This window comes from Liolophura sinensis, chromosome 7 (assembly GCF_032854445.1).
Source record: "Liolophura sinensis isolate JHLJ2023 chromosome 7, CUHK_Ljap_v2, whole genome shotgun sequence".
Classification (NCBI taxonomy): Eukaryota; Metazoa; Mollusca; class Polyplacophora; order Chitonida; family Chitonidae; genus Liolophura; species Liolophura sinensis.
In genome coordinates, this window is record NC_088301.1 from 4,410,360 (window position 1) to 4,434,536 (window position 24,177).

The 24,177-nt window shown below is 39.7% G+C and overlaps 1 protein-coding gene across 1 annotated transcript; it reads left to right on the forward strand.

Annotated features, from left to right (window-relative positions):
- The first annotated feature begins 597 nt into the window (after positions 1-597).
- Positions 598-22,678, forward strand: LOC135469853 (probable leucine--tRNA ligase, mitochondrial). The gene is made up of 25 exons (XM_064748475.1): positions 598-819; positions 2,282-2,396; positions 2,854-2,937; positions 3,607-3,738; positions 4,813-4,904; positions 5,156-5,216; positions 6,224-6,313; positions 6,986-7,129; positions 7,730-7,843; positions 8,670-8,792; positions 9,010-9,037; positions 9,877-9,981; positions 10,466-10,578; positions 11,133-11,186; positions 12,571-12,681; positions 14,090-14,208; positions 14,603-14,769; positions 15,405-15,578; positions 16,767-16,858; positions 17,282-17,372; positions 18,306-18,463; positions 18,748-18,825; positions 19,396-19,554; positions 21,659-21,727; positions 22,366-22,678. The coding sequence occupies exons 1-25, from the start codon at positions 797-799 to the stop codon at positions 22,651-22,653; spliced, it is 2,784 nt and encodes a 927-aa protein (XP_064604545.1). The 5' UTR covers positions 598-796; the 3' UTR covers positions 22,654-22,678.
- The last annotated feature ends 1,499 nt before the right edge of the window (positions 22,679-24,177 follow it).

The following is a 24,177-nucleotide window of genomic DNA, read 5'->3' on the forward strand; positions in this document are numbered from 1 at the left end:
AACCAAATATATATTTACCTACGTGGAAGGAATTCGAAGACAAATTATCGGCTACACACATTCCTATTCCTTTATTCCTATACAGAACTGCGCCCGATTCACAAATCTTCCATAGGATTTTGAGCGTAAGCAACTTGTGTTTTTTTTTTTTTGACCAACTCAAGTGCTCTGCGATGTTAGTCTGTATGTTTTCGACTCCATGTCGGACTAAAGTAAGACAAAAACAAAATGATTTCTCAATGTTTGCAGTTTACTGAAATTTCGTGAAACTAGGCAATGATGAAAGCAGTTCGCAGATATAATATTAATAAAATGAAAATAATAATAAGAAAGTTTCTGTTCTAAAGTACATTTTTCTTGTTGTTTTTTTTTTTGTGTGTGTGGGGGGGGGATGTTCTTCCTGGTGTAGTTTTTGCTTTAATTTCACCAAGTAACCGGACCTCCTACAACAACTCAGGGAATATCCTGTGCGTACTCAACAGAACTATAAACTAGTTTCAACGTCAACTGCGCGTCGTACCCTGACCACGGGGAGATAAGCCAAATAGGCCCTATGGTAGATGGCGCAACGTTCGCCTATATGTCAGCGCACGCGAATGAAATGTAACCGGCCAACTTTTTAACTATGAAGTATATTTAAGTTCACATAAGTCTCTGACATCTATTCGTGTTGTAGAGAATGTCAACAACCTCTGTAAGCAGCAAAATAACAGAATGGGTGAAAATCGTTCATCTGTCATGGAGACTGTTGCTGTTGTGGGTGTGATTCTCAGCTATTAAAGTACCGGGCACTGATATGAGACTAAGACTCTGTGAAAGGTATTGGCAAGCTAAATGGATTTGAAAGACATGGCTGTTGTAAAAGCCATGTTTCTATCTGTGTTGGTTACTATACCGCTTGCTGAGACAGATGTTCATTTAGCTGGGCTACTGTCAGTACCCGGTTACTGAGCTAGCAGGTCACTACGTACGATAACGTAGAGCCCAGCAGGACTCAGTTTCACAAAGATATTGTACAGTAATCGCACATATAGGACAATGGTACGGTAATAGTGACGTAGAATATATCATACGAAAAATCTAAGACAAAAAATGTTGTACGACGCTTTGTGAAACTCAGCCCAGCGCCAGGCTTCCACATGGACAATTTCACTAAACCCTACCTTACATTTGGTATGCAGAGATAGCCCGAGTTGACTCAAGTGTACTTTTGTCTTGACCAGCATTGGTAAACGATTTTTTAACAGTAATCCATCCGTTTACACTTTTGAGTCGAACAAGTTGAACCATGTCTTGAATTCAAACGTCCGCCAAGTCCCGGCAAGGTACCTGCTGACTGTTCATAAGATAAGCTGATGACAGCAAAGTCCATTGTCTATAGTACCCTTATATTTGAGGTCAATAAAGAAAGAAAAAGCAAATTAATTCATAATGAAAGGTTACACCGGAAGAAGTTTTCGAACAGCCAGCAGGTACCTTGCTGGAAAGTTCGAATACAAAACATGGCTGACCAGCGCTGAGTACTACGTTTTTGTATGTAGTAACCAGTTAACTGAACTCGTGTTCATTGTGAAAGGCAAACCCGACCAAATGACATCAGCCCTACCTTTACAAATCCCCCATCATTACTCTCACCCATGAGTAAAACATGTAGAAGGAACCATCAATCAAACTCGCACAATAGCTACTACTGGGAACATAACGCGAACTAGATCGTTTCTGAACATGGTGGTGGAACGGTGTATTGAGTAAGCTCTTAGAAATTGCCCTTTCAACCTTACTGCCTAAAATCAGTCATTTTCAAATGCCAGGCCCAGCCCTGGAAACCAGTAGCTATAGTCCTGTTTACTGTGGTAATACTGCAGCATAGCTTCCATCTTAAGTAGGATATTCACAGGGCATATTTCCAAAATCACTGAAAACTAAGTTTAAAGGCAACTGGTCTGCCTTTGTTGGTAATTTAGAACAAACTTTTACAGTGGCATAGCTCCAGTCTGTTAGCTTTCAACATATGACATGCAAACATTAACATGAATTTAAGCTGGATACTTGTGACAGCAGTCAGTAATTTCAGTGCTGTCATTGAAAACCAAATCAGTATTGGACATGCAAGGACCTTTAAGAATGACATTCTTCATTCTACTGAAGAACATGGAAGACACAATGAAGTACAATTTACAGGTACAGTCAAGCTGGTATAAATTAATATTGTACATGTAGATTGTAGCTGGGGTTGGCTTTTGCAAAGTTCAAAGTTATAACTCCTTTGTTTGCCATTCAGAATGCTTTTGAAGGCTTGGTTAACGCCCCTGAAGAGTTACCTGCTCTTGTCTGACAGAGTCAGGGCTGTGGGTAGGTTAGAGAGACGCCTGATCTTTAGCCAAACTGGACAGTGGGTGAGTACAATAAGAGTTACCCCCTCTTGAGTTACTTGGCAGCACACAGCAGTTTGAACTTATGTCATGGGAAGTGTGCAAATTACATATTATGTCCTGATAAGTTTAAAAATATTTAATATGCCTTTCAGATTTTATCTTTTCATGTTGTCTTAGCTTGTTTTAAAAGTGTCCATTTGTTTTCTTTTTGATTTTGACTATTTTCTTTCTCTTGTCAATAGCCATGCTTGACTCAGATATGTTCTTGCCAGAATATGGTTGAAGTACTGCCAGTGTAACATTAATCCTTATTCATTCATGCATTCAAGATAGAGGTGGGTCAATTCACCACATGGTCTTAAGAGTGTGGAGCTTGACATCTTGTAGTGTATAGGACAGGAGATTAATTAATGGTTGTATGTAAAAGCAGTATTACACCTCTGGCATATGTTGTCATAGAGACTTTTTTCTACAACAGGAGAAGACCTTCTCCCCAACATTGGCAAAGGATATAGAGCAACACTGGCAAGAAGTTGTGAACCAAAAGCCCTCAGAGGATGGTGTAAGTAGGCCTACTCTAACTTCAGAGAACTTCATTTGGCTTTATGCGGCAATAAACATGACAGGGACTGGAAACTCCACTGTCCTCAAGCAGGGATATTGACCAAACTAGCCTAATCATCTTTGCAAAATCTCACACGGAAGACTAGATTTAGTTAGACTGGATTTAGGGCCTTTTTTACCTTGGATTCTAGTACAGACATTGGTGTGTGTTTTCTGTTCTGCTAAATAACACAGTTCATCTGTTCATGAACTGGGATTAAAGCCTTGTGATATGTTTATTGACTGGGACTAAGGCCTTGTGATGTGTTTATGGGGTGGGACTAAGGCTTTGTGGTATCCTTATGGGCTGGGACTAAGTCTTTGTGGTATCTTTATGGGCTGAAATTAAGGCCTTGTGATATGTTTAGGAGCTGGAACTAAGGCTATATGATATGTTTATGGGCTGAAATTAAGGCCTTGTGATATGTTTATGGGCTGGGACTAAGGCCTTGTGATATGTTTAGTAGCTGGAACTAAGGCTGTATGATATGTTTATGGGCTGGGACTAAGGCTTTGTGATATCTTTATATGCTGGGACTAAGGCTTTGTGATATCTTTATATGCTGGGACTAAGGCTTTGTGATATCTTTATATGCTGGGACTAAGGCCTTGTGATATGTTTATACAGCAGAGTAAGAAGGAGAAGTTCTATGTGCTGTCCATGTTCCCTTATCCCAGTGGTCAGCTCCACATGGGGCATGTCCGGGTGTACTCCATCAGCGATGTCATGGCCAGATTCCACAGGCTTAATGGCAAACAGGTGAGACACTAACCTTGATGTGGTCATGCATGGGGCAGTTTTGAAACTACAGGTTTGTAGCAACTGTCCATTGATCTTGAAGTTTAATTGATGGGTAAAAACAAAGTTTTGACTGGCTGGGAAATCTGCAAGCCTCTCTGTTAATGATCTCTGTTGGATTATCAACTTATTAAAGCTTTTATGAAGATTTACACAGCAAGTGGCGCAGATTATCACTCACTTCTGTCATCTCGCCGCCAACTGCAGTTAGTGGAAAATAAACAAGGGTCAAACTGTAGGTCATCTGCTGTGTGTGTATTAACTGAATTAAAGACATAAGAAATGTGTTTTGCTCTTGTAGTTCACCTGGGTGTTAAATTATGGCAAATCACCCAGTAGACTGTATCTAAATGTGTGTGTTGTAGCAATTCTCCCTTTGGACTGCATTTATAAACTAAATGTATGTGTTGTAGGCGAATCACCCAGTAGACTGTAACTAAATGTATGTGTTGTAGACGAATCACTCAACGTACTGTAACTAAATGTATGTGTTGTAGGCGAATCACCCAATGGACTGTACCTAAATGTATGTGTTGTAGGCGAATCACCCAATGGACTGTAACTAAATGTATGTGTTGTAGGCGAATCACCCAATGGACTGTAACTAAATGTATGTGTTGTAGGCGAATCACCCAGTGGACTGTAACTGAATGTATGTGTTGTAGGCGAATCACCCAACGTATTGTAACTAAATGTATGTGTTGTAGGCGAATCACTCAATGGACTGTATCTGAATGTATGTGTTGTAGGCGAATCACCCAATGGACTGTAACTAAATGTATGTGTTGTAGGCGAATCACCCAATGGACTGTAACTAAATGTATTTGTTGTAGGCGAATCACCCAGTGGACTGTAACTGAATGTATGTGTTGTAGGCGAATCACCCAATGGACTGTAACTAAATGTATGTGTTGTAGGCGAATCACCCAGTGGACTGTAACTAAATGTATATGTTGTAGGCGAATCACCCAATGGACTGTAACTGTATGTTATAAGCGATTCACCTATTGGGCTGGCTAAATCTGTGTGTTGTAGGTAATTCATCCCATGGGCTGGGATGGATTTGGGCTACCTGCAGAGAATGCAGCTAGAGACAGAGGTGTTGCCCCAGATCAGTGGACTTACAGGTGAAATGGGCAGGGGTTTGGGGACAGTCTTTTACCTGTAACTTTGTAAACGTGCTCCAATGGAATCTCTGATGATGTCAATAGGAGTTCTTTAATAGTGATTGCAGATTGCAGTGTTCATTTTTCTGGTAAGTTTTAAAGTTTACCAAACAGTTTACATCACCAAACCAATGCCAAATGTATTTGTAGTTTACAATGTTCTAAAAGTTTTCTCGTTTCTGTCTTTGGAAATACAATTTTTACTTTTGCAGCAACATAAAGCACATGAAGAAGCAGTTGAAGCAGTTGGGGTGTCTGTTTGACTGGCACAGGGTATGTTTGTGACTGCAGGGCACAAGTGGTGCATTTCCCTTAATTGAACTTGCAAGTCCATATCAACCAGTATTCATTTAATAACCTAGTTATATAATATAGGTTATATATCAAAAGATTATATATCAAAGATTACACAAGTCCACTATCAAGCAAAATTTAGTAACTTTAATCAGCTAAAAATGAAACTTCAGCACAAATAATGAAAGGTATGTGTAGTAAGACACATAGTAATATTGTTATGAAGAGCGCAAGGATAAGTACGGAAAGAAATGAAGAGTCATTGGATGATGTTGTGATAACGTCATGTTGTTAATGGCAATATGAAACATGAGAGCACAGGCTTGCATCACAGCCAAATGTACAGACATAGGCCAGCAGCCCAAGCCCAGATTATGCAAAAACCTTCATTTACACAAGTATAGACAGATAAATTTCTTTGACCGATGTTAAAATATCTCCATCCATGTATGTCTGTGACAGCTGTTTATTCTTGTTAGCAGCTGCTGTCAGACGATTTGTCTGAGTCCCATCCATTTACCTTCAACAGTAAACCAGATTGCCCACATCTGAGTGAAACAACATTGAATAAAGTACAAAAGACAAGTCTAATTTATTTGATTGGTGTCTTACGCCATACTCAGGAATATTTCACGATGGTGGCCAGCATTATGGTGGGAGGAAACCTGGCAGAGCCCGGGGAAAATCCTTGAACCATCTACAGATTGCTGTCAGACCTTCCCATGTACTGCTGGAGAGGAAAATAGTCCAATCTAATAAATATGTGTATATATCAACAGAGCTGGTCAAGACTTAAAAACCATTTGTAAAGAAATCATTATGCCAAAACTTCTTTAATTGAAAGTACTGTTAAGAAGATATGGAAATTTTAAAAGATTTTCTGCCATCGTTTGTGGCATTTCCAGAGCTTGTAGAATGCTTACCCACTTATAGATCATAACATCTTGGTTAAATCTGACAGACATTCGGCTGATCTCATGTTTCAGGAGTTTGCGACATGTGACCCGGATTATTACAGATGGACACAGTGGATTTTCATCAAGATGTTTGAGTCCGGGCTGGCTTATCAGAAACAGGTCAGCTAAGACTTCAACAAGAAATGAAAATGTTTACTGCAAATGACTTTTTCACTCAGCCTTTTGCTCAGTGTTCACAAGATATTTCAGCTAAAGCATTCTGAAAAGCATTGCCCTTGAAACTTGTGGAAATCATTATCTCGCTGGACCTAAGGAGAAGTTTGTGACAAAATGTGAACACTTGAGGTCATTCCCAGCTGGGAGGTATTCAAGATTGGCCTGCAGCTTACATTGTTGTCAAGGCCTTGGTTGCGATAGGCACTCAACTCTTCTGTTCTACATAATCTTAAATTCACTGGAGTGTCTGATTTTCCACCAATATGTTATAGTACACATGGAAAACTTTGCCAGTTTAAACTTGCCAATTGGTAGTTTACTAAAGTTGCGTCAGTTTTTTCACTTGTAATATACTGGCTGCCATTATTAGTAAAAAAACAATAATGTACAAAAAGCCCCCAAAACAATAGTCCTAGGTTAGATTTATTCAGAGTTTCTGATGAGAATTTTATATGCAAGGATCCTACTTCACTACAAATAGCACTCTAAATTGTACCTGTAAACCTAGTAGACTGACAGGTGAAATCAGACTACTGTCTGTTGGGTGGGAAGGCTTTGACTGCACCAGGAGTCACCACCCAATTAATCAAACATTTAGTCAATCTGTCCTCACAGGCTGAGGTGAACTGGGACCCCGTAGATCAGACCGTGCTGGCAGAAGAGCAGATTGATGAAGAGGGAAGGTCATGGAGGTCAGGGGCCAAGGTTGAAAAGAGATTCTTACGACAGTGGTACTTGAAAACTACAGTCTATGCCAAGGTGATATTAGTGGTGTGGGACCTGATCAAAAGGCAAAAAAAAATTTTTTTTTACTTGCATAATGTTGGTTAAAAATCATTCTGCTTTACCACAAATTGGTGGTGATGGTACAATATGGAGTCAACGTCAAATGAGATTTTTTTCATTATGGAAAAAGGGCAATGTGTGTGTCTGCCAGGAGTGCCTGGCTCAGTGCTCTAAAGTACTGGTCTCATTGCATTCTATAAACCATTTACGTCACTTGCATGAATTCATCTCTCGCTGGTTTGACTGTAGCATAATGCCACAAGATTTGTTAGGCACTGGGTGAGTAGCCTCATTTCCCCACCCATTAACCTTTTCAGGGTCTCCATGGGCAAGTGGTTAGAGTGCTAAGGCAGTACAATGACCCAGGAGCCTCTCATCAATGCAGTCGCTGTGAGTTCAAGTCCAGTCTATGCTGGCTTTCTTTCAGGTCGTATGTGGGAAGGCCTGCCAGCAGGGTTTCATTCACACTCATCCCAGCTTGTTGTATATAAAGTGAAGTATTCTTGAGTATGGCGTAAAACAACAGTCAAATAAACAAACTTTTTTAAACTTGAACTCTGTTTCTGTTGACAGTCATTACTCGAAGGCCTGGAGTGTGTAGATGCGTCCATGTGGAGGGATATCATCAAGCTACAGAAGAACTGGCTGGGGGACTGCACAGGCTCTCGCTTTGACTTCAGCCTACAGGTATCTACACATTGTTATCCGCCTTCTACTTTTGCCTGTACTCTGCAACTTTAGAACAAAGCTAGAAAGCAAGCAAATGTTCAAGGGTTTCATACACCAAATCTGTACATTTCCGTACAGTCTTGAGAATTGAATCCAAATTGTTTGATGACGTTTGGAGAACTTCAGGGTCTCCATGGGCAAGTGGTTAGAGTGCTAGGGCAGTACAATGACCCAGGAGCCTCTCATCAATGCAGTAGCTGTGAGTTCAAGTCAAGGTCATGCTGGTTTCCTCTCAGGTCGTATGGGGGAAGGTCTGCTAGCAACCTGCAGATAGTTGTGGGTTTAGCTGACCAGTTTGCTCCCGCCATAATGATGACCTCCGTTGTATGAGTGAAATATTCTTGAGTACGGCATAAAGTACCAGTCAAATAAATAGATAAATAAATTTGTCATTTGAGACACAGGTATGCCCCTTTATTTTAATATTCTAGTTTGTTCTCCTTATTACCTAAAAATTATTGGATCAAATTTTAATTGTCAACCAAATGTATCATGCTTGATATAGTATTTCACTTCTCACCTCATGCTGACTTCCTCTCCGGCCGTAAGTGGGAAGATCTGCCAGCAACCTGCGGATGATCGTGGGTTTCCCTCAGGCTCTGCCTGGTTTCCTCCCACCATAATGCTGGCCGCCGTCATATAAGTGAAATATTCTTGAGTACGGGGTAAAGCACCAATGAAATAAATAAATAAATAAATATTTCACTTGTTAATCTTGATACTAGTATTCACTTCTACAGAGTGTTGTGGTCGTTCCTGTGACAGCTGTTGTCTGTATTCTCAGCATGAAGGAGAGGAGATCTCAGAGTCATTGTCAGTCTTCACCCCCCATCCTGAGGCCATGTTTGGAGCCACATTCATAGCCATGAAATCCTCACACTGGCTCAACCAATCAAAGTATTACAAAGTAGGTCAACAAAAAGGACAAGCACACATTTGTATCTTATTTATAAAATTCATCTTGAATTTAAAGACAGTTGTTTGATAAATGTTCATGGAAAATTTATCTTTGTGATTTTGACATGTAGCTAATATCTAAAAGTAAAGTTGACTAATATTGGTTTCAGTCATCCATATCCATGTAACTTAAGATGTTTATTTGGCTTTTTGTGACCTGTTTACAGAATCCAGATGATGTCAGTTCTAAAAAAGGTTGGTAAATCTGTTTCAAATCAATCAAAGATCACAGGCAAAAACTTCAGCTTACAAGCTAGTATGTATGTGAAACAATGTTGGTTGCTTTCCTTGGTTGCAAGTTCTCTGGGCAGTTGCATTACCATCAAATGTTTTGCCTGTTTATCATGGTTTGAGCAAGCTTTACTCTATACATGTTGATGTTATTTCAAATCTGACAGTAAAGGTACAGGTTCACCTGACTAGTGTACTTGTGTCAGAGTCACTCAAGTTACTGTAGTTTCCCACACAAGTAATCCTGAGTGCGTAAGTGGAAAATTCTTGAGTACAACCTCAAACTCCTATCAAATAAATTTAATGTGACTGTTATGTGATGATTGCTTAAAAAGCAGGCTGTACTCTCTCTAATTCGCATTTAGGAGAAGTTTGAGGTTCAAATCGCGCTCCTGTCAGCTCATTTATGGCCTTACATCAGGTTATTTGTCCGGTGACAGAAGGCATTCAAGACACTCTCGTGGCCTTTTGAACTGTTAAACATCTGTTGAAGACCACCTGTCTGCTACCATTATGGTGTGGATATAACCTCTACATCAGATGTTGGCAAGTTTCATTAAAAGCTTGCCAAAGGTTGTTGCTTCATCAACCCTGATCACTTCAGTTTGCTCCGCCCAGAAAACATATAGCCATTGTATAAATGAAAAATGCATAAAACACCGTCAAATAAATAATCAACCCTGATCACTTCAGTTTCCTTCACCATAAAACAAGCAGCCATTGTAGAAGTGAATACTTCTTGAGTATGGCATTATAACACAACAGTTAAGCAGCAATAAATAAGCAGATGTTTCTTTTCTCAGATGCTTTGTTGAATCTTCAAGCCGTTCACCCATTCACAAGACAACTCATTCCTGTCATTGTGAGTTCATCCAGGACTTTTCAGGAGAACAATGATACCTACCTAGGTGAGTGACTCATCACTCAGAGTTCAGAGTTTCTCAGGTGATTTGTGCATGTTACGGACTGTACACCTGCCCTCACTGTGTTGGTAAATATGAGGAATTTGTGCTTTGACAGCATCAGTTAGTTCCTTGATTGACGATATTACGGCCGAAAAAGTAGTGATAAAGCTCTGTAGTTGATCATGTGCCCAGGATTCAACTTGATTTCACAATTACTCACCCTCATTGGCAGCTCTTCACTATTGTGAGGACCGTAGTCATTATCTCCACAACACCCTTCACTATTTATTTGGTGTTTCATTCCATTTTTTTCACTTTTAAGGCGGTGGCCAGCATTTTGGTGGAAGAACCAAGCACAACCCGGGGGAAACCCATGACCATCCGCAGGTTGCTGACATGGTTAAAATACCACAATGGCACGTTGATGCTTTGTTTCAATGACATCACATTTCTTTCTTAAAGGTTACTGTGAATGTGACTGTTACAGGCATTGCTTGTTTGAATGAAGAAGACAAACAACTGGCAGGGCTATTTAATTTACCAATCACTGATGTACTTCGTGACAGTGTTGAGCAACAGAGGATCACAGATTCAGGGGAGGTAATTCTTTCTTGATGATTCAGCCATTCAGAACCAACAGCTTTCAGTGAATACATGTAAATTCTTGCTACATACAAAGAAACTGGCAAATGCTTGATTGTTGTTTTGCACAAACTAGTTGCATTGATTCATTGTTTCATGTAAGTATGCATGCATTTAAATGTGGAAAAGTTCACGTGGATTAAATGTGTGTATGTGTATCTGTTCTCTTAGAGCCACCTATATTTTGTGAGTATTTTGCTGTTCATGTCATAACATGTTATAAGAGAAGAAGTTGTAACTTCCTTGCTTGGCGTTCAGCATAGAGGGGATAGTGCAACAACTGGTTGACCCGTATCAGTATAATGCCTAGGGCGGGGAAGATTACTTGCCTTTGGTAATTTGTCTCAGTGAAGCAGGACTAGATAAAAGAGCTGTGGAAATCTGTCCTGCAACAAGGAGACACATTACATGCACTCCAAGGATTCCTTCGTTGTCATATGACTGAAAAATTGTTAAGTATGACATTAAACCCAAAGCACTCACTCACTCATAACATGTTGTGTTGTTGCTAGTTTTCAGGTTTACCTCGAGCTGAGGCAGCAGTGGCGATAACAGAATATGCCAGAGTAAGTTGCCACCACTTAGAGCAGACATATGCGAATGCCAGTCACAGAATAGGCCAGAGTAAGTTACAACCACTTAGAGCAGACATGGTGTGAATGCCAGTCACAGAACATGCCAGAGAAAGTTACTGCCACTTAGAGCAGACATGGTGTGAATGCCAGTCACAGAATAGGGCAGAGAACGTTACCACCACTTAGAGCAGACATGGTGAGAATGCCAGTCACAGAATAGGCCAGAGTAAGCTACCACCACTTAGAGCAGACATGGTGTGAATGCCAGTCACAGAATAGGACAGAGTAAGTTACCGCCACTTAGAGCAGACATGGTGTGAATGCCAGTCACAGAATATGCCAGAGTAAGTTACCACCACTTAGAGCAGACATGGTGTGAATGCCAGTCACAGAATATGCCAGAGTAAGCTACCACCACTTAAAGCAGACATGGTGTGAATGCCAGTCACAGAATATGCCAGAGAACGTTACCACCACTTAGAGCAGACATGGTGAGAATGCCAGTCACAGAATATGCCAGAGTAAGTTACCACCACTTAGAGCAGACATGGTGTGAATGCCAGTCACAGAACATGCCAGAGAAAGTTACCGCCACTTAGAGCAGACATGGTGTGAATGCCAGTCACGGAATAGGCCAGAGTAAGTTACCACCACTTAGAGCAGACATGCTGTGAATGCCAGTCACAGAACATGCCAGAGAAAGTTACCACCACTTAGAGCAGACATGGTGTGAATGCCAGTCACAGAATAGGCCAGAGTAAGTTACCACCACTTAGAGCAGCCACGGTGTGAATGCCAGTCACAGAATAGGCCGGAGAAAGTTACCACCACTTAGAGCAGACATGGTGTGAATGCCAGTCACAGAATAGGCCAGAGTAAGTTACCACCACTTAGAGCAGACACGGTGTGAATGCCAGTCACAGAATAGGCCAGAATAAGTTACCACCACTTAGAGCAGACATGGTGAGAATGCCAGTCACAGAACATGCCAGAGAAAGTTACCACCACTTAGAGCAGACACGGTGTGAATGCCAGTCACAGAATAGGCCAGAGTAAGTTACCACCACTTAGAGCAGACATGGTGTGAATGCCTGTGACAGAATAGGCCAGAGTAAGTTACCACCTCTGATACTGGAAGCTGAAGTTTAGCCTAGTGTTTAGTGTGCTTTACGAGCTGTCTGCATGCAGTAGTCTGTAAGATTCTGCGGAGATATGGTTTATTTTGCCCTATGTCTTACAGTGCCTAATCAAGGCAGTATGAAATCAGCTTATTTAAGGGATTGAAGCGCATGAAATGCGGTTTTATTATTTACTCTGGAATCACATATTGATCAATGCTGTTTGTACCAAAATCATTCTCATTTGCAATTCCCAGAAGCATGGATTTGGAGGTCACATGGTCAGCCCTAACCTCAATGATTGGCTGATATCAAGACAGAGATACTGGGGCACACCAATACCCATAATCCATTGTCCAAAATGTCAAGTAAGCTTTTTTTTTTTTTTTTTAGAAAATTAGCTGTTAAATTGAGAGTTGATTTAAGACAATGTGTGGTAGTTCCTGCATGGCTGTCAGTAGTTGTATTGAGCATAAAGTTAAGATAGACTTTAAAGGTTGAGTAGGTGGAGGGATTAAAGGTCATATCCATGGGCTTGCTCCATTTAATCCAGCTCCTATCACTGCCATGTTGTCAGATGTACATGAGATGCTTACATTGATAGTGTATGTAGTGCTAAGCCTCCAGTATCTTCATCATTTAAAACATGTGGTATACTGGTACAGACATGTACATGTATAAGGAAGACATTGTGGCTTTCCATCAGCACGCCTGAGGTTTTTTATTCATGAATTAAACACATCTGATACAAGTGTGACACAAATCAACAATGAAATAAAACTACTGTATTTTTTGGACTAATTGACGACCAGGTGACTGGATACACATCAGTCTCTTGTGTCACAACTCGTCATTTTTTACACCGATTTTCAAACTTAAATGAAAGAGCTCGCATTTGGGTGATTAATTGGTTTACAAAGCCACTGAGTGAAACAACAACTGATTCATCTTGGGGGAAAACAGTTGCACGCCCACAGGCAGGAGTCTAATGTAGCCAGAGATGGCTGGGTGGGGTAAACACCTGCCACCAGAACCTTGACTCCAGTTCAATGATGTCAGTTGTTCCTTTCCAAGCTCATCACATCACATTAAAGCCATTGAGACATCATGATAGAGACTGATGTGTTTTTACACTGCAGACATTGCATGATAAAATCCATTGTTGATGAAATTTGGACTCGGCCTCAGTGGGGTTAAACAATATGGCGTCTCCTCATTCACGGAAATTTATCAACCACCAGTGGCACTAGGGGCAATCAATCACCAGTGGTGCTAGTGGCAATCAACCACCAGTGGTGCTAGTGGCAATCACCACCAGTTGGTGCTAGTGGCAATCAACCATCAGTGGCACTAGTGGCAATCAACCATCAGTGGCACTAGTGGCAATCAACCATCAGTGGCACTAGTGGCAATCAACCATCAGTGGCACTAGTGGCAATCAACCATCAGTGGCACTAGTGCCAATCATCCACCAGTGATGCTAGTGCCAATCAGTCACTTGTGTCACAATATTTCATTATACGACGGTGGCCAGCATAATGGTGGGAGGAAACCGAGCAGAGCCTGGAAGAAACCCATAACCATCCGCAGGTTGCTGACAGACCTTCCCAGCTGGAAAGGAAGCCAGCGCGAGATGGACTTGAACTCACAGTGACTGCATTGGTGAGAGGCTCCTGGGTCATTACGCCACACTAGTGCGCTAACTACTGAGCCAGCGGAGGGCCCTTGTAATCTGTTGAAAAGTTATAATCAGTCGTCAATCTTTCTCTTCATCAGGCTGTGCCAGTACCAGAGGCTGACTTACCTGTCACATTACCAGATGTTTCCAGTTTCCCTGGTAACACAGCAAAGCCCTTGAGCGAGGCCGAGTTCTGGAAACAGACTTCCTGTCCCAGGTAAGACACTGGTAGGTGGGAGATGGGTGGGTGTCATATTGTACATTAGTAATCATAAAGCTGTCCTGTATCAGCTTTTCGGGTGCCTCTGTGGCTAAGGTGGCTAGCACGCTGGCGCAATGCATTGACCCAGGTACCTCTCACAAATGCTGTCACTGTGAGTTCAAGTCCAGCTCATGCTGGCTTCCTCTCCGGCCGTACATGGGAAGATCTTGCAGCAACCTGCGGATGGTCGGGGGTTTCTCTCGGACTCTGGTTTCTTCCCACCATAATGCTTGCCAACGTCGTTTTAGCGAAATATTCTTAAGTACAGCATAAAACATGAATCAAATAAATCAGCAAATATCAGTTGTACATGTTGGATGCTTATAGTGTTGTATGTCTGTTGTGTCAGATGCGGGGGTCCTGCTCACAGAGAGACAGACACCATGGACACATTTGTTGATTCCTCTTGGTATTTTCTGCGATACCTGGATCCACAAAACACAAAGCAGCCATTTGACCCAGAGAAAGCCAACGTGCACATGCCCGTGGATCTGTACATAGGTGGCAAGGAGCATGGTAGGTCGCCCTGTCTGTTAATACACTGTTAATACAGTGTGCATATTAAACTGTGAGGATCTAAGGTGAAATTCCAAAGGGTGACTTTTGTTATGTTCACGCTACTTCTGTAGGAAAATGATCCCATTTTGAAATTTTGTTCACATAATAGATAGCGTAGAATATGTAACTGAGACACAAAAGTCTTCACTCAAAAATCTCTCTGCTAATTTTTAGATGACACATCTTGCCCTTCATTTTAATTCCAGTTTCCTGACAGTTAAAAAAAGAAGTTTGTCGAATCCACTGACTGAGACAAACGATGCAGGTGACATCTGTTGCCTTAGTCACATGTAATTTTGAGTGAGAAACTCTGTCAGATGCCTGGTGGTCTGAAGTAGTTCATCTGAGCCTTCTTCGTCACCTGCTACACCTGCAGTAAATATGGGGTGAAAAAATCACTGATCAAATAAATATCTTTTCTTATTGAATGTATGTAAATCCTCACCCTGACTTCCTCTTTTTTAATTCGATAATGTTTGAAAGGCATGTTCATCTAGAAGAACATATTTGACCACAAACATGTTAAACTAAATGTTGTTATCTGTTGGTACTTTTATAGACTTCATTTGAATTCTTCTTCACTTATTTTCCAGCTGTGTTGCACCTGTACTTTGCCCGCTTTTTCACCCACTTTTTGCACGACCTGGGGCTAGTGACCCAGCGGGAGCCCTTCAAGGGTCTGCTGACCCAGGGCATGGTGATGGGACAGAGCTATCAGGTGAAGTCCACAGGCAAATACCTCGCCCTTGATGAGGTGGTTATTGAGGGTAAGTAATTTATCATCAACCTTTTCGACCTCTAAAGAACTTTTTCCGCTGGAATTTATGCAAACAGTTGTTATGAAAATGATGCCAAAAATGATTTGATTGCATCACTACAGATGCCAGCTTCATAAAACTGTGCAGATTGTTTCTCTAAACCTCCTATTTCTCTAAAAATGTTTCACAATATGGGTCACAGTGGTGGTTGAAAAGGTTGACGAATTAGGGTAGGCACCTAGGGTAGAAATTCACCCAAAAACACATCACAAGGTGGAAATGTAAACTCAGGTGTAAGAAAATTAAATTCAGGAAGGTCTGAAGACAGTCACAAAATTTTGAGTATTTATGTGGGCAAGATTCCTTTTCTGTTTTACAGTTGTCTCACTCATGTTAAAGTGATAGCCAAAAACCTGAGTTTTACCCATTTTACCCCTGAACCAGAAAGTTTCACCGGCATGTTTTGATCCCTATTGTAGTTTAGGTTTTTGATTATGATTTCAAGGCATGTTTTCTCTTTATCTCAGTACATGTATTAAACTTTAAAACAATTTGGTCATTAGTCACAAATTGTGGATGTGTCCTGATCATGGGGAATTGTTGGTAACCTGATATAAACCACATGGGGAATGGCTGGTAGCCTGATATAAGCCACATGAGGGATGGTTGGTAGCCTGCTATAAGCCACATGGGGGATAGCTGGTAGCCTAATATAAGCCACAAGGGGAATGGTTGGTAGCCTGTTATAGACCACATGGGGGATGGTTGGTAGCCTGATATAAGCCACAAGGGGAATGGTTGGTAGCCTGCTATAAGCCACATGGGGGATGGTTGGTAGCCTGCTATAAGCCACATGGGGGATAGCTGGTAGCCTAATATAAGCCACAAGGGGAATGGTTGGTAGCCTGTTATAGACCACATGGGGGATGGTTGGTAGCCTGTTATAGACCACATGGGGGATGGTTGGTAGCCTGTTATAAGCCACATGGGGAATGGTTGGTAGCCTGTTATAAGCCACATGGAGGATGGTTGGTAGCCTGTTATAAGCCACATGGGGGATGGTTGGTAGCCTGTTATAAGCCACATGGGGGATTTTTGGTAGTCTGCTATAAGCCACATGGGGAATGGTTGGTAAGTTCCTTTTTTCAGCATGTTGAGGAGTGTTTCTGCGACAAGAGTAATCTTGTTTTTGCTCAGGGGAGTCTGTCACAGAGAAGGGTACAGGAGCTCCTGTGGTGGTACAGTGGGAAAAGATGTCCAAGTCTAAATACAACGGAGTCGATCCTCAGGTATGATTATTTATAGGTGTGCTGGTTGTTTATAGGTGTACTGATTGTTTATAGGAGTGAATGTTGTTTACAGGTGTGATGAATGTTTGCAAGTGTGATGATTGTTGACAGGTGTCATGCTTGTTTACAGATGTGATTATTGTTCACAGGTGCGGTGATTGTTTACAGTTGTGAAGATTGGTTACAGTTGTGAAGATGTTCATAGGTGGGATGATTGTTTACAGGTGCAAAGATTGTTTACAGGTGCAATGATTGTTTACAAGTGTGATGATTGTTTACAGGTGTGATTATTGTGTAGGCCTACAGATGTGATTGTTTACAGGTGCGATGATTGTTTACAGTTGTGAAGGTTGTTCATAGGTGCGATGATTGTTTACAGGTGTGATGATTGTTAGTATTGTAGAATGTCCCTGCCTGTTGTAGGATGTGCTGAAGGAGTTTGGCTGTGACACTACCCGACTTTGTATCCTGTCAAATGTTGCCCCCAAATCTGACAGACATTGGTCCCCTCAGGGTGAGTTCACATGGCCGTGTTGATGGGAAACAGAAAGAAAATTATACCCCAATTTTTTTTTTTAACTTTCATGTTTGGGGTATTTTTTACACCTGTTAATTACCCCTCTATTTTATTCATATTTTCCGTAGAGGGTCAGGTTTTTTTTGGAAATTACATCATTATTGACCTTGATCGGAGCAAGGGGAACCCCAATGTGCGTCCAGCCCAGTGAACTGTGGTCACTATAGTGACCAATTCTAAGATTTTCTTAGTTCAAGCAAACAACACATTTATTCATACATATTTCCCAACATTCAAAAGTGGTTTGTTGTGCTAGTTTTAGTTTTTCCAAAAAAGTGGGATGGTTTCACACATCAGTTTCTTCAAATTTCGACTTGATAGGATATTTCAACAAGAATGAACAAGGAAAACGAAGCCATCCAACTTTTCCCCAAATGACCAGATAGGAATGCTCTGAGCTATGGCATACAGAGCTCTATTCACTGTATACACGGCTGCACATGATTTGATGTCGACTGGCTGTCAGCTGTATGTACTATGTACTGTTTGGGAAAGGTTACGTGCTCAGACACTGCCTGGCTTTACCGGGCAGGCTAAGCACCCCCCCCCCCTCCCCCCCATCCTCCTCCCAAACCAACACCCCCTACCCCAACCCTATTCGGTCTGTCCTCCTACAGAGGTCTTTTTAACAGTGATCATCATTGAAAACTGCACTTTGAAGCTATCTTTACCCCTCAAAACGAAGGCGGAAATTTTTCTGTACTGTTATATCTTATTACATGTCCTAAGCTGCACATTAAGAAATAAAACCAATGCGTTTCATGTATCCTTTAAATTAGATGAGTCTTGGCATCTATTTAAATAAAGTGAAAGTGTTTCTGTTTTTGTCCATGTGTGTGATATAAATGTCTAAGTGTGTATTTTGCACAGCATTTGTTGGAATCCTCAACTGGCAGAGGAAGATCTGGACACTGATGAATGAATATATAGAACATTGCCAGCATAGGGGAGAAAACTCTGCAGAGAAAACTGATCTGCTGAAGTTTGAAGAGGACATCTTCGACAGTAGGAATTATCACATTAAGGAGGTAAGCATTAACAGGTTTGTTTCTTTTGTTTTTTGTTTTGGTTTTTATTTTCTTTTTGTCTGGCCCATATTTTTTTTTAAGAAACGTAGAATAATTACTTATTTTAGATTCATTATTTAGTAAGATCTATAAAACTGTTACTATAGAATCAAGAATAGTTCTGATATGTATTTTATCTTTGTTTGCCAGAAATTATCAGACTTTTTGTGACAACTTTTTTTTGATGTTACTAAATATGTCTGCCTTTTGGTGTGTTATGGAGCACACATATTTTATATTCACAGGTGTCTTTCCATCTCAATACTACGTATCTTCTGAATACAGCAATATCCAAGCTACAGAGCTACACCAGAGATCTCAGGGTAAGTTAATATAACAAATAAAACATTACTGTTCATAGTGAGGGCCTCCGTGGCCTGGTGGTTATCGTGCTAGCGCAGCACTTACCTACGGAATACAACAATATCCAAGCTACAGAGTGGCCTAGTGGTTAAGGTGCTAGGGCACCATAATTTTAGTGAAATACTCTTGAGCACTGTATAAAACTCTAATCAAATGTATAAATAAATACTGTTTAAAGTGAAATAAAAAAAAATATGATCTACCATAACTTTGATACTTTCTGTACATGTATGTTCCTGAAGTGAAATAGTTATGGTTACGCAACAATGTCACTGGACATAAAAAAAAAAAAAAATGTTTTCATAGGAACTAAAAATTAGTCCAATACTGAATTTATGTTTCTAGTTGTCAACACACAGATATAAAGATGACAGGCACATGTATGGCATTTGTAACTCCTGGAACTACAATGTACTTTTGTTTGCTTTTGTAAAAGAAAGAAATTATTGTTGTTTTGCCAGAATGTGCGGGAGGATATATCTTGTTGCTGGAAGTCATGTAAAAAACTATGTTTTCTTGATCTTCAACAGAAAGACAACTATCCAATGGCTTTGAAGGTACAGAGCACCCTCTATGAACAGGCATTGGCAGATCTCATCATAGTGCTCTCCCCTTTCTCTCCAAGCTTTGCCTCAGAACTGTGGAGCAGGTTAACCAGTGTTCCATCATTATCAAGTCTTTATCACTGGGTAAGTGCTTTGTGGCTTTGTGTTTTTACAGATTGTGGGTGAATGGATGAGTATTACTGAAAGACGACTTGCCCTTGACCATTGATCTGACCTTCTTCATTCTTCAAATTAAGTTTATTGGTTTTAAATCCTGGTGAGAACCTGACAGAATGTAGTTGCCCCGCGTGGAGAAAGATTAAAATACATCTTAATTTATGACAAAAGAAGAAGGCTTAATAAAGACAATTTGTGTACAAAGTCAATGTGGTCGTCTTGGTTTAGATGGTTAAACTGTCTTCAAGAGTGTTCACCTTGTCAGTAGATAACAGTCAGATTACAGGTGGTTCAGGTAAAGTAGCTGGCGGCAGTTCAAATCCATGGCCTCTGCGCAGATATTCTCACATTTGCAATTTGCCCGATTACATTCACGCTCTGCTCGCTATGGGGTCAAGCTTTTAACTCTTCAGTGAAATGTTCAGCGTCACCAAAATGGCGCACAATATGTTCCACTTCATACTTCTGTAGGTGCGCCATTACATTAACATAAAGGCATTTTGCACTCATATAAGACAAAAAATGTAGCTCGATGACCCACGTGTTTTATTTGATATTTTTCATCCAGACATGGATTTTTATAAATAAGCAAATTTTGAAATCATTCTGAGCATCAGAATTGAATTCAAAATATATACATATAACTTGTGATATGTAGTAATATAACTTTGTTATATGTAGTAATATAACTTGTGATATGTAATAATATAACTGTGTGATGTGTAGTAATATAACTTTGTGATATGTAGTAATATAACTTTGTTATGTGTGGTAATATAACTTTGTGATATGTAGTAATATAATTTTGTGATATGTAGTAATATAACTTTGTGATGTGTGGTAATATAACTTTGTTATGTGTGGTAATATAACTTTGTGATGTGTAGTAATATAACTTTGTGATATGTAGTAATATAACTTTGTGATGTGTAGTAATGTAACTTTGTGATGTGTAGTAATATAACTTTGTGATGTGTAGTAATGTGTAGTAATATAACTTTGTGATATGTAGTAATATAACTTTGTGATGTGTAGTAGTATAACTTTGTGATGTGTGGTAATATATCTTTGTGATATGTAGTAATATAACTTTGTGATGTGTAGTAATATAACTTTTGTTATGTGTGGTAATATATCTTTGTGATGTGTAGTAATATAACTTTGTGATGTGTAGTAATATAACTTTGTGATATGTAGTAATATAACTGTGTGATGTGTAGTAATATAACTTTGTGATATGTAGTAATATAACTTTGTGATGTGTAGTAATGTGTAGTAATATAACTTTGTGATATGTAGTAGTATAACTTTGTGATGTGTAGTAATATAACTTTGTGATATGTAGTAATATAACTTTGTGATGTGTAGTAATGTGTAGTAATATAACTTTGTGATGTGTAGTAATATAACTTTGTGATATGTAGTAATATAACTTTGTGATGTGTAGTAATGTGTAGTAATATAACTTTGTGATATGTAGTAGTATAACTTTGTGATGTGTAGTAATATAACTTTGTGATATGTAGTAATATAACTTTGTGATGTGTAGTAATGTGTAGTAATATAACTTTGTGATGTGTAGTAATATAACTTTGTGATATGTAGTAATATAACTTTGTGATGTGTAGTAATGTGTGGTAATATAACTTTGTGATGTGTAGTAATATAACTTTGTGATATGTAGTAATATCACTTTGTGATGTGTAGTAATGTGTAGTAATATAACTTTGTGATGTGTAGTAATATAACTTTGTGATATGTAGTAATATAACTTTGTGATGTGTAGTAATATAACTTTGTGATATGTAGTAATATAACTTTGTGATGTGTAGTAATATAACTTTGTGATATGTAATATACCATGCAAGTAGCACACATTTTGCCAACATGAAGACATTTTAAATGCTCATTAGACAAAAAAAGTATTTCAGTGGCCCCTATGTTTTATTCCATATTACTTGTTTTCATGATAAATGCTAACACTTAACAAATTTTTTAAATAATCTGTGTGTTTTGGGTCAAATGTAGTGGACTACCTTCATTAAAATTGTTCTTTACTATTTTTGTTCAGGACAAGGGTGTGTTAGAACAGAACTGGCCAGAGGTAGACCTAGACTACAGACTCCCATTCAGTGTAAAGGTGGGCAAGGAGGCTTTGATCTAGGAGAAAAGTTCCTGGAGACTAACACATTACTTTATGTATTTATTTGATTTATTTGATTGATGTTTTATGTTCTATTCAGAATATTTCACTTTACATACAACGACGGCCAGCCTTATGGTGGGGTGGGAGGGGATGGACCAAGCTCTCCGTCTGAGGGAAACCCACAACTATCCCCAGGCTGCTGAAACACCCTCCACATACGACCAGAGTGGAAGCCAGCATGGGCTCGACTTGAAATGCAAATTTATAATGCATTAGTGATAAATACACGACACATAAATGACAATTACAAATTTTTGTCATTACTGTATGAAAAAAATCATTTTGTGTAACATAGATGTGTTTATGTGGGTAATTCTCTGTCTTCTTTCTGTCAACAAATTCTTGCTGTGTTGTTGCACAGACTGTGGATTTATTCACCCTGTTTATACATGCTTTTTAAACCTGTGTTTCTGTATTTCTGCCCAGTATTTCCCAGTCTGTTACGGAATGAGTGAATGAAGACATTGATGCCTATTTGTAGGTATTTGTCACATTCCGATCTTCCATTTGAGATTGACATTCTTTCTTGTATGCAAGTCTGAAGGACTCTAAACACATTCCACTTTCCTCAGGTAAACCATCAGACATCCTTGACCCTGAAGTTACCTCGTGGTCAGCTGGAGGCCTTGACCCCTGAAACTGCCCTGGATTTGATAAAGGGGGAACACGTATATCGTGACTACATTCAGCCATGTGAGATTTCTTCTCTGGTGTTGAATTTGAAGCCAAGCTATTCTTCTGAACTTTGGATTACACTGCCAGAGAAAAGTGGAGAACCAAGGAAGACATTGGGCAAGGCGAAGAAAAAATACAAAAGTAAAGACAAACAGTCAAAAAGCAAAGATGTGATTTCAGCTTGAGAATGTAAATACAGTAATAAATCATGTTTTATACCAAATAATTACTTAGTTGTGCAGGTAATTGTTTAAACCACCCTCAGATCACGCTCTCAGGACAGAGAGTGGTGGTTTACTCCGGGCACTTGAGTTTCTTCCACACTTGAAAATACTTGGTTCACTGTTAAACGCAACTCAGGATTACATGTAGGTTGTTTTCCAAACATGAACAAAAAGCTGTGTGATGTCTTCGTGGTCAAAGGCTGAGTGTACAGCACAATGACGCAGAAGCCTCCAAGCAATACGGTCACTGTGAGTCCAGATCATGCTGGCTTCCTCTGTGGTCAACCTGCAGATGGCACGCCACAGTGGGTTTGCCCTGGACTCTGCCCAGTTTCATCGTATGTGAAATAATAAGTACAGTGTAAAAACACCAATCAGTGAATCAATCAGCAGTGATGTTGATTGGTTTTCAGTGAAATGAATCCCCGGGGCACACAGGTAGCCATATGAGTCCCAGGTAAATTGACTAGGTCCTTAATAAAACTTTTTTTGTTGTTGAACTCATTCTTGATGTCAATAATTATTTCAGTGATGACAAACTCTCTTCACAAGCTCTCTGCAGTCCCTAACAGATGCACGGCTGTGTCTAGAAAAAAAACTTTAATGTTTTGTTAAAAATATAAAGTACAGTGACTCAAAGGTTTTGATAGCTTTATAGTATAAGTGAAATATTGTTGAGGTAAAGGGTAAAGCACCAATCAAATGAAGAAATCAATCAACAGAAGGTAATGATAACCTGTCCGATATCTCAGTACTTCAGTACTATCACTGTACTTCAACACAAAGGAACAGTAAACTGATATATCATTACTTGAACGAAGTTACATGAAAGTTTTTTTTTTGCTCAAGCAACATAATACTGTACTTATGTAGTTTTTGACTTCAGTCTTTTCGAGAAACACTCCATACTGGTCCTAGGCAAAATACTAATGAGTTAAGCAATTTAAAGAACTTTCATAACTGAGATTGAGCCCAGGGATTCTGGAGGGAACCATACCACCTTGAATAGGAAAGAACTCAAATTGTGGTTGGTGCATTGCTTTGTGGCAAAGAATCAGTGGGCGAACTCCCTAGAGCAAAACATTTTACTTGTAGACGAGTTTGAAATTTTGTCTTAAGACATATGGTAAATATGGGTTTAATAGCTTGGACAGATCTCGACATTTCCTGATAGCATATCAGGGGAACCCTTTAAGTTCTTGAAAGCACCAATACTGTACTCACTAAAATTTCACTTCAACTGATGAAATTTAACAGGAGTGACTTGGATTTTCTTCCACATGTGTTGATATTTGATTGATTCAATTTATTTATTTATTTATTTGATAGGTGTTTTACGCCGTACTCAAGAATATTTCACTTATACGACGACGGACAGTATTATGGTGGGTGGAAACCAGGCAGAGCCCGGGGGAAACCCACGACCATCCGCAGGTTGCTGACAGACCTTCCCACTTACTGATTGATTCAATGATTAAGGAATAT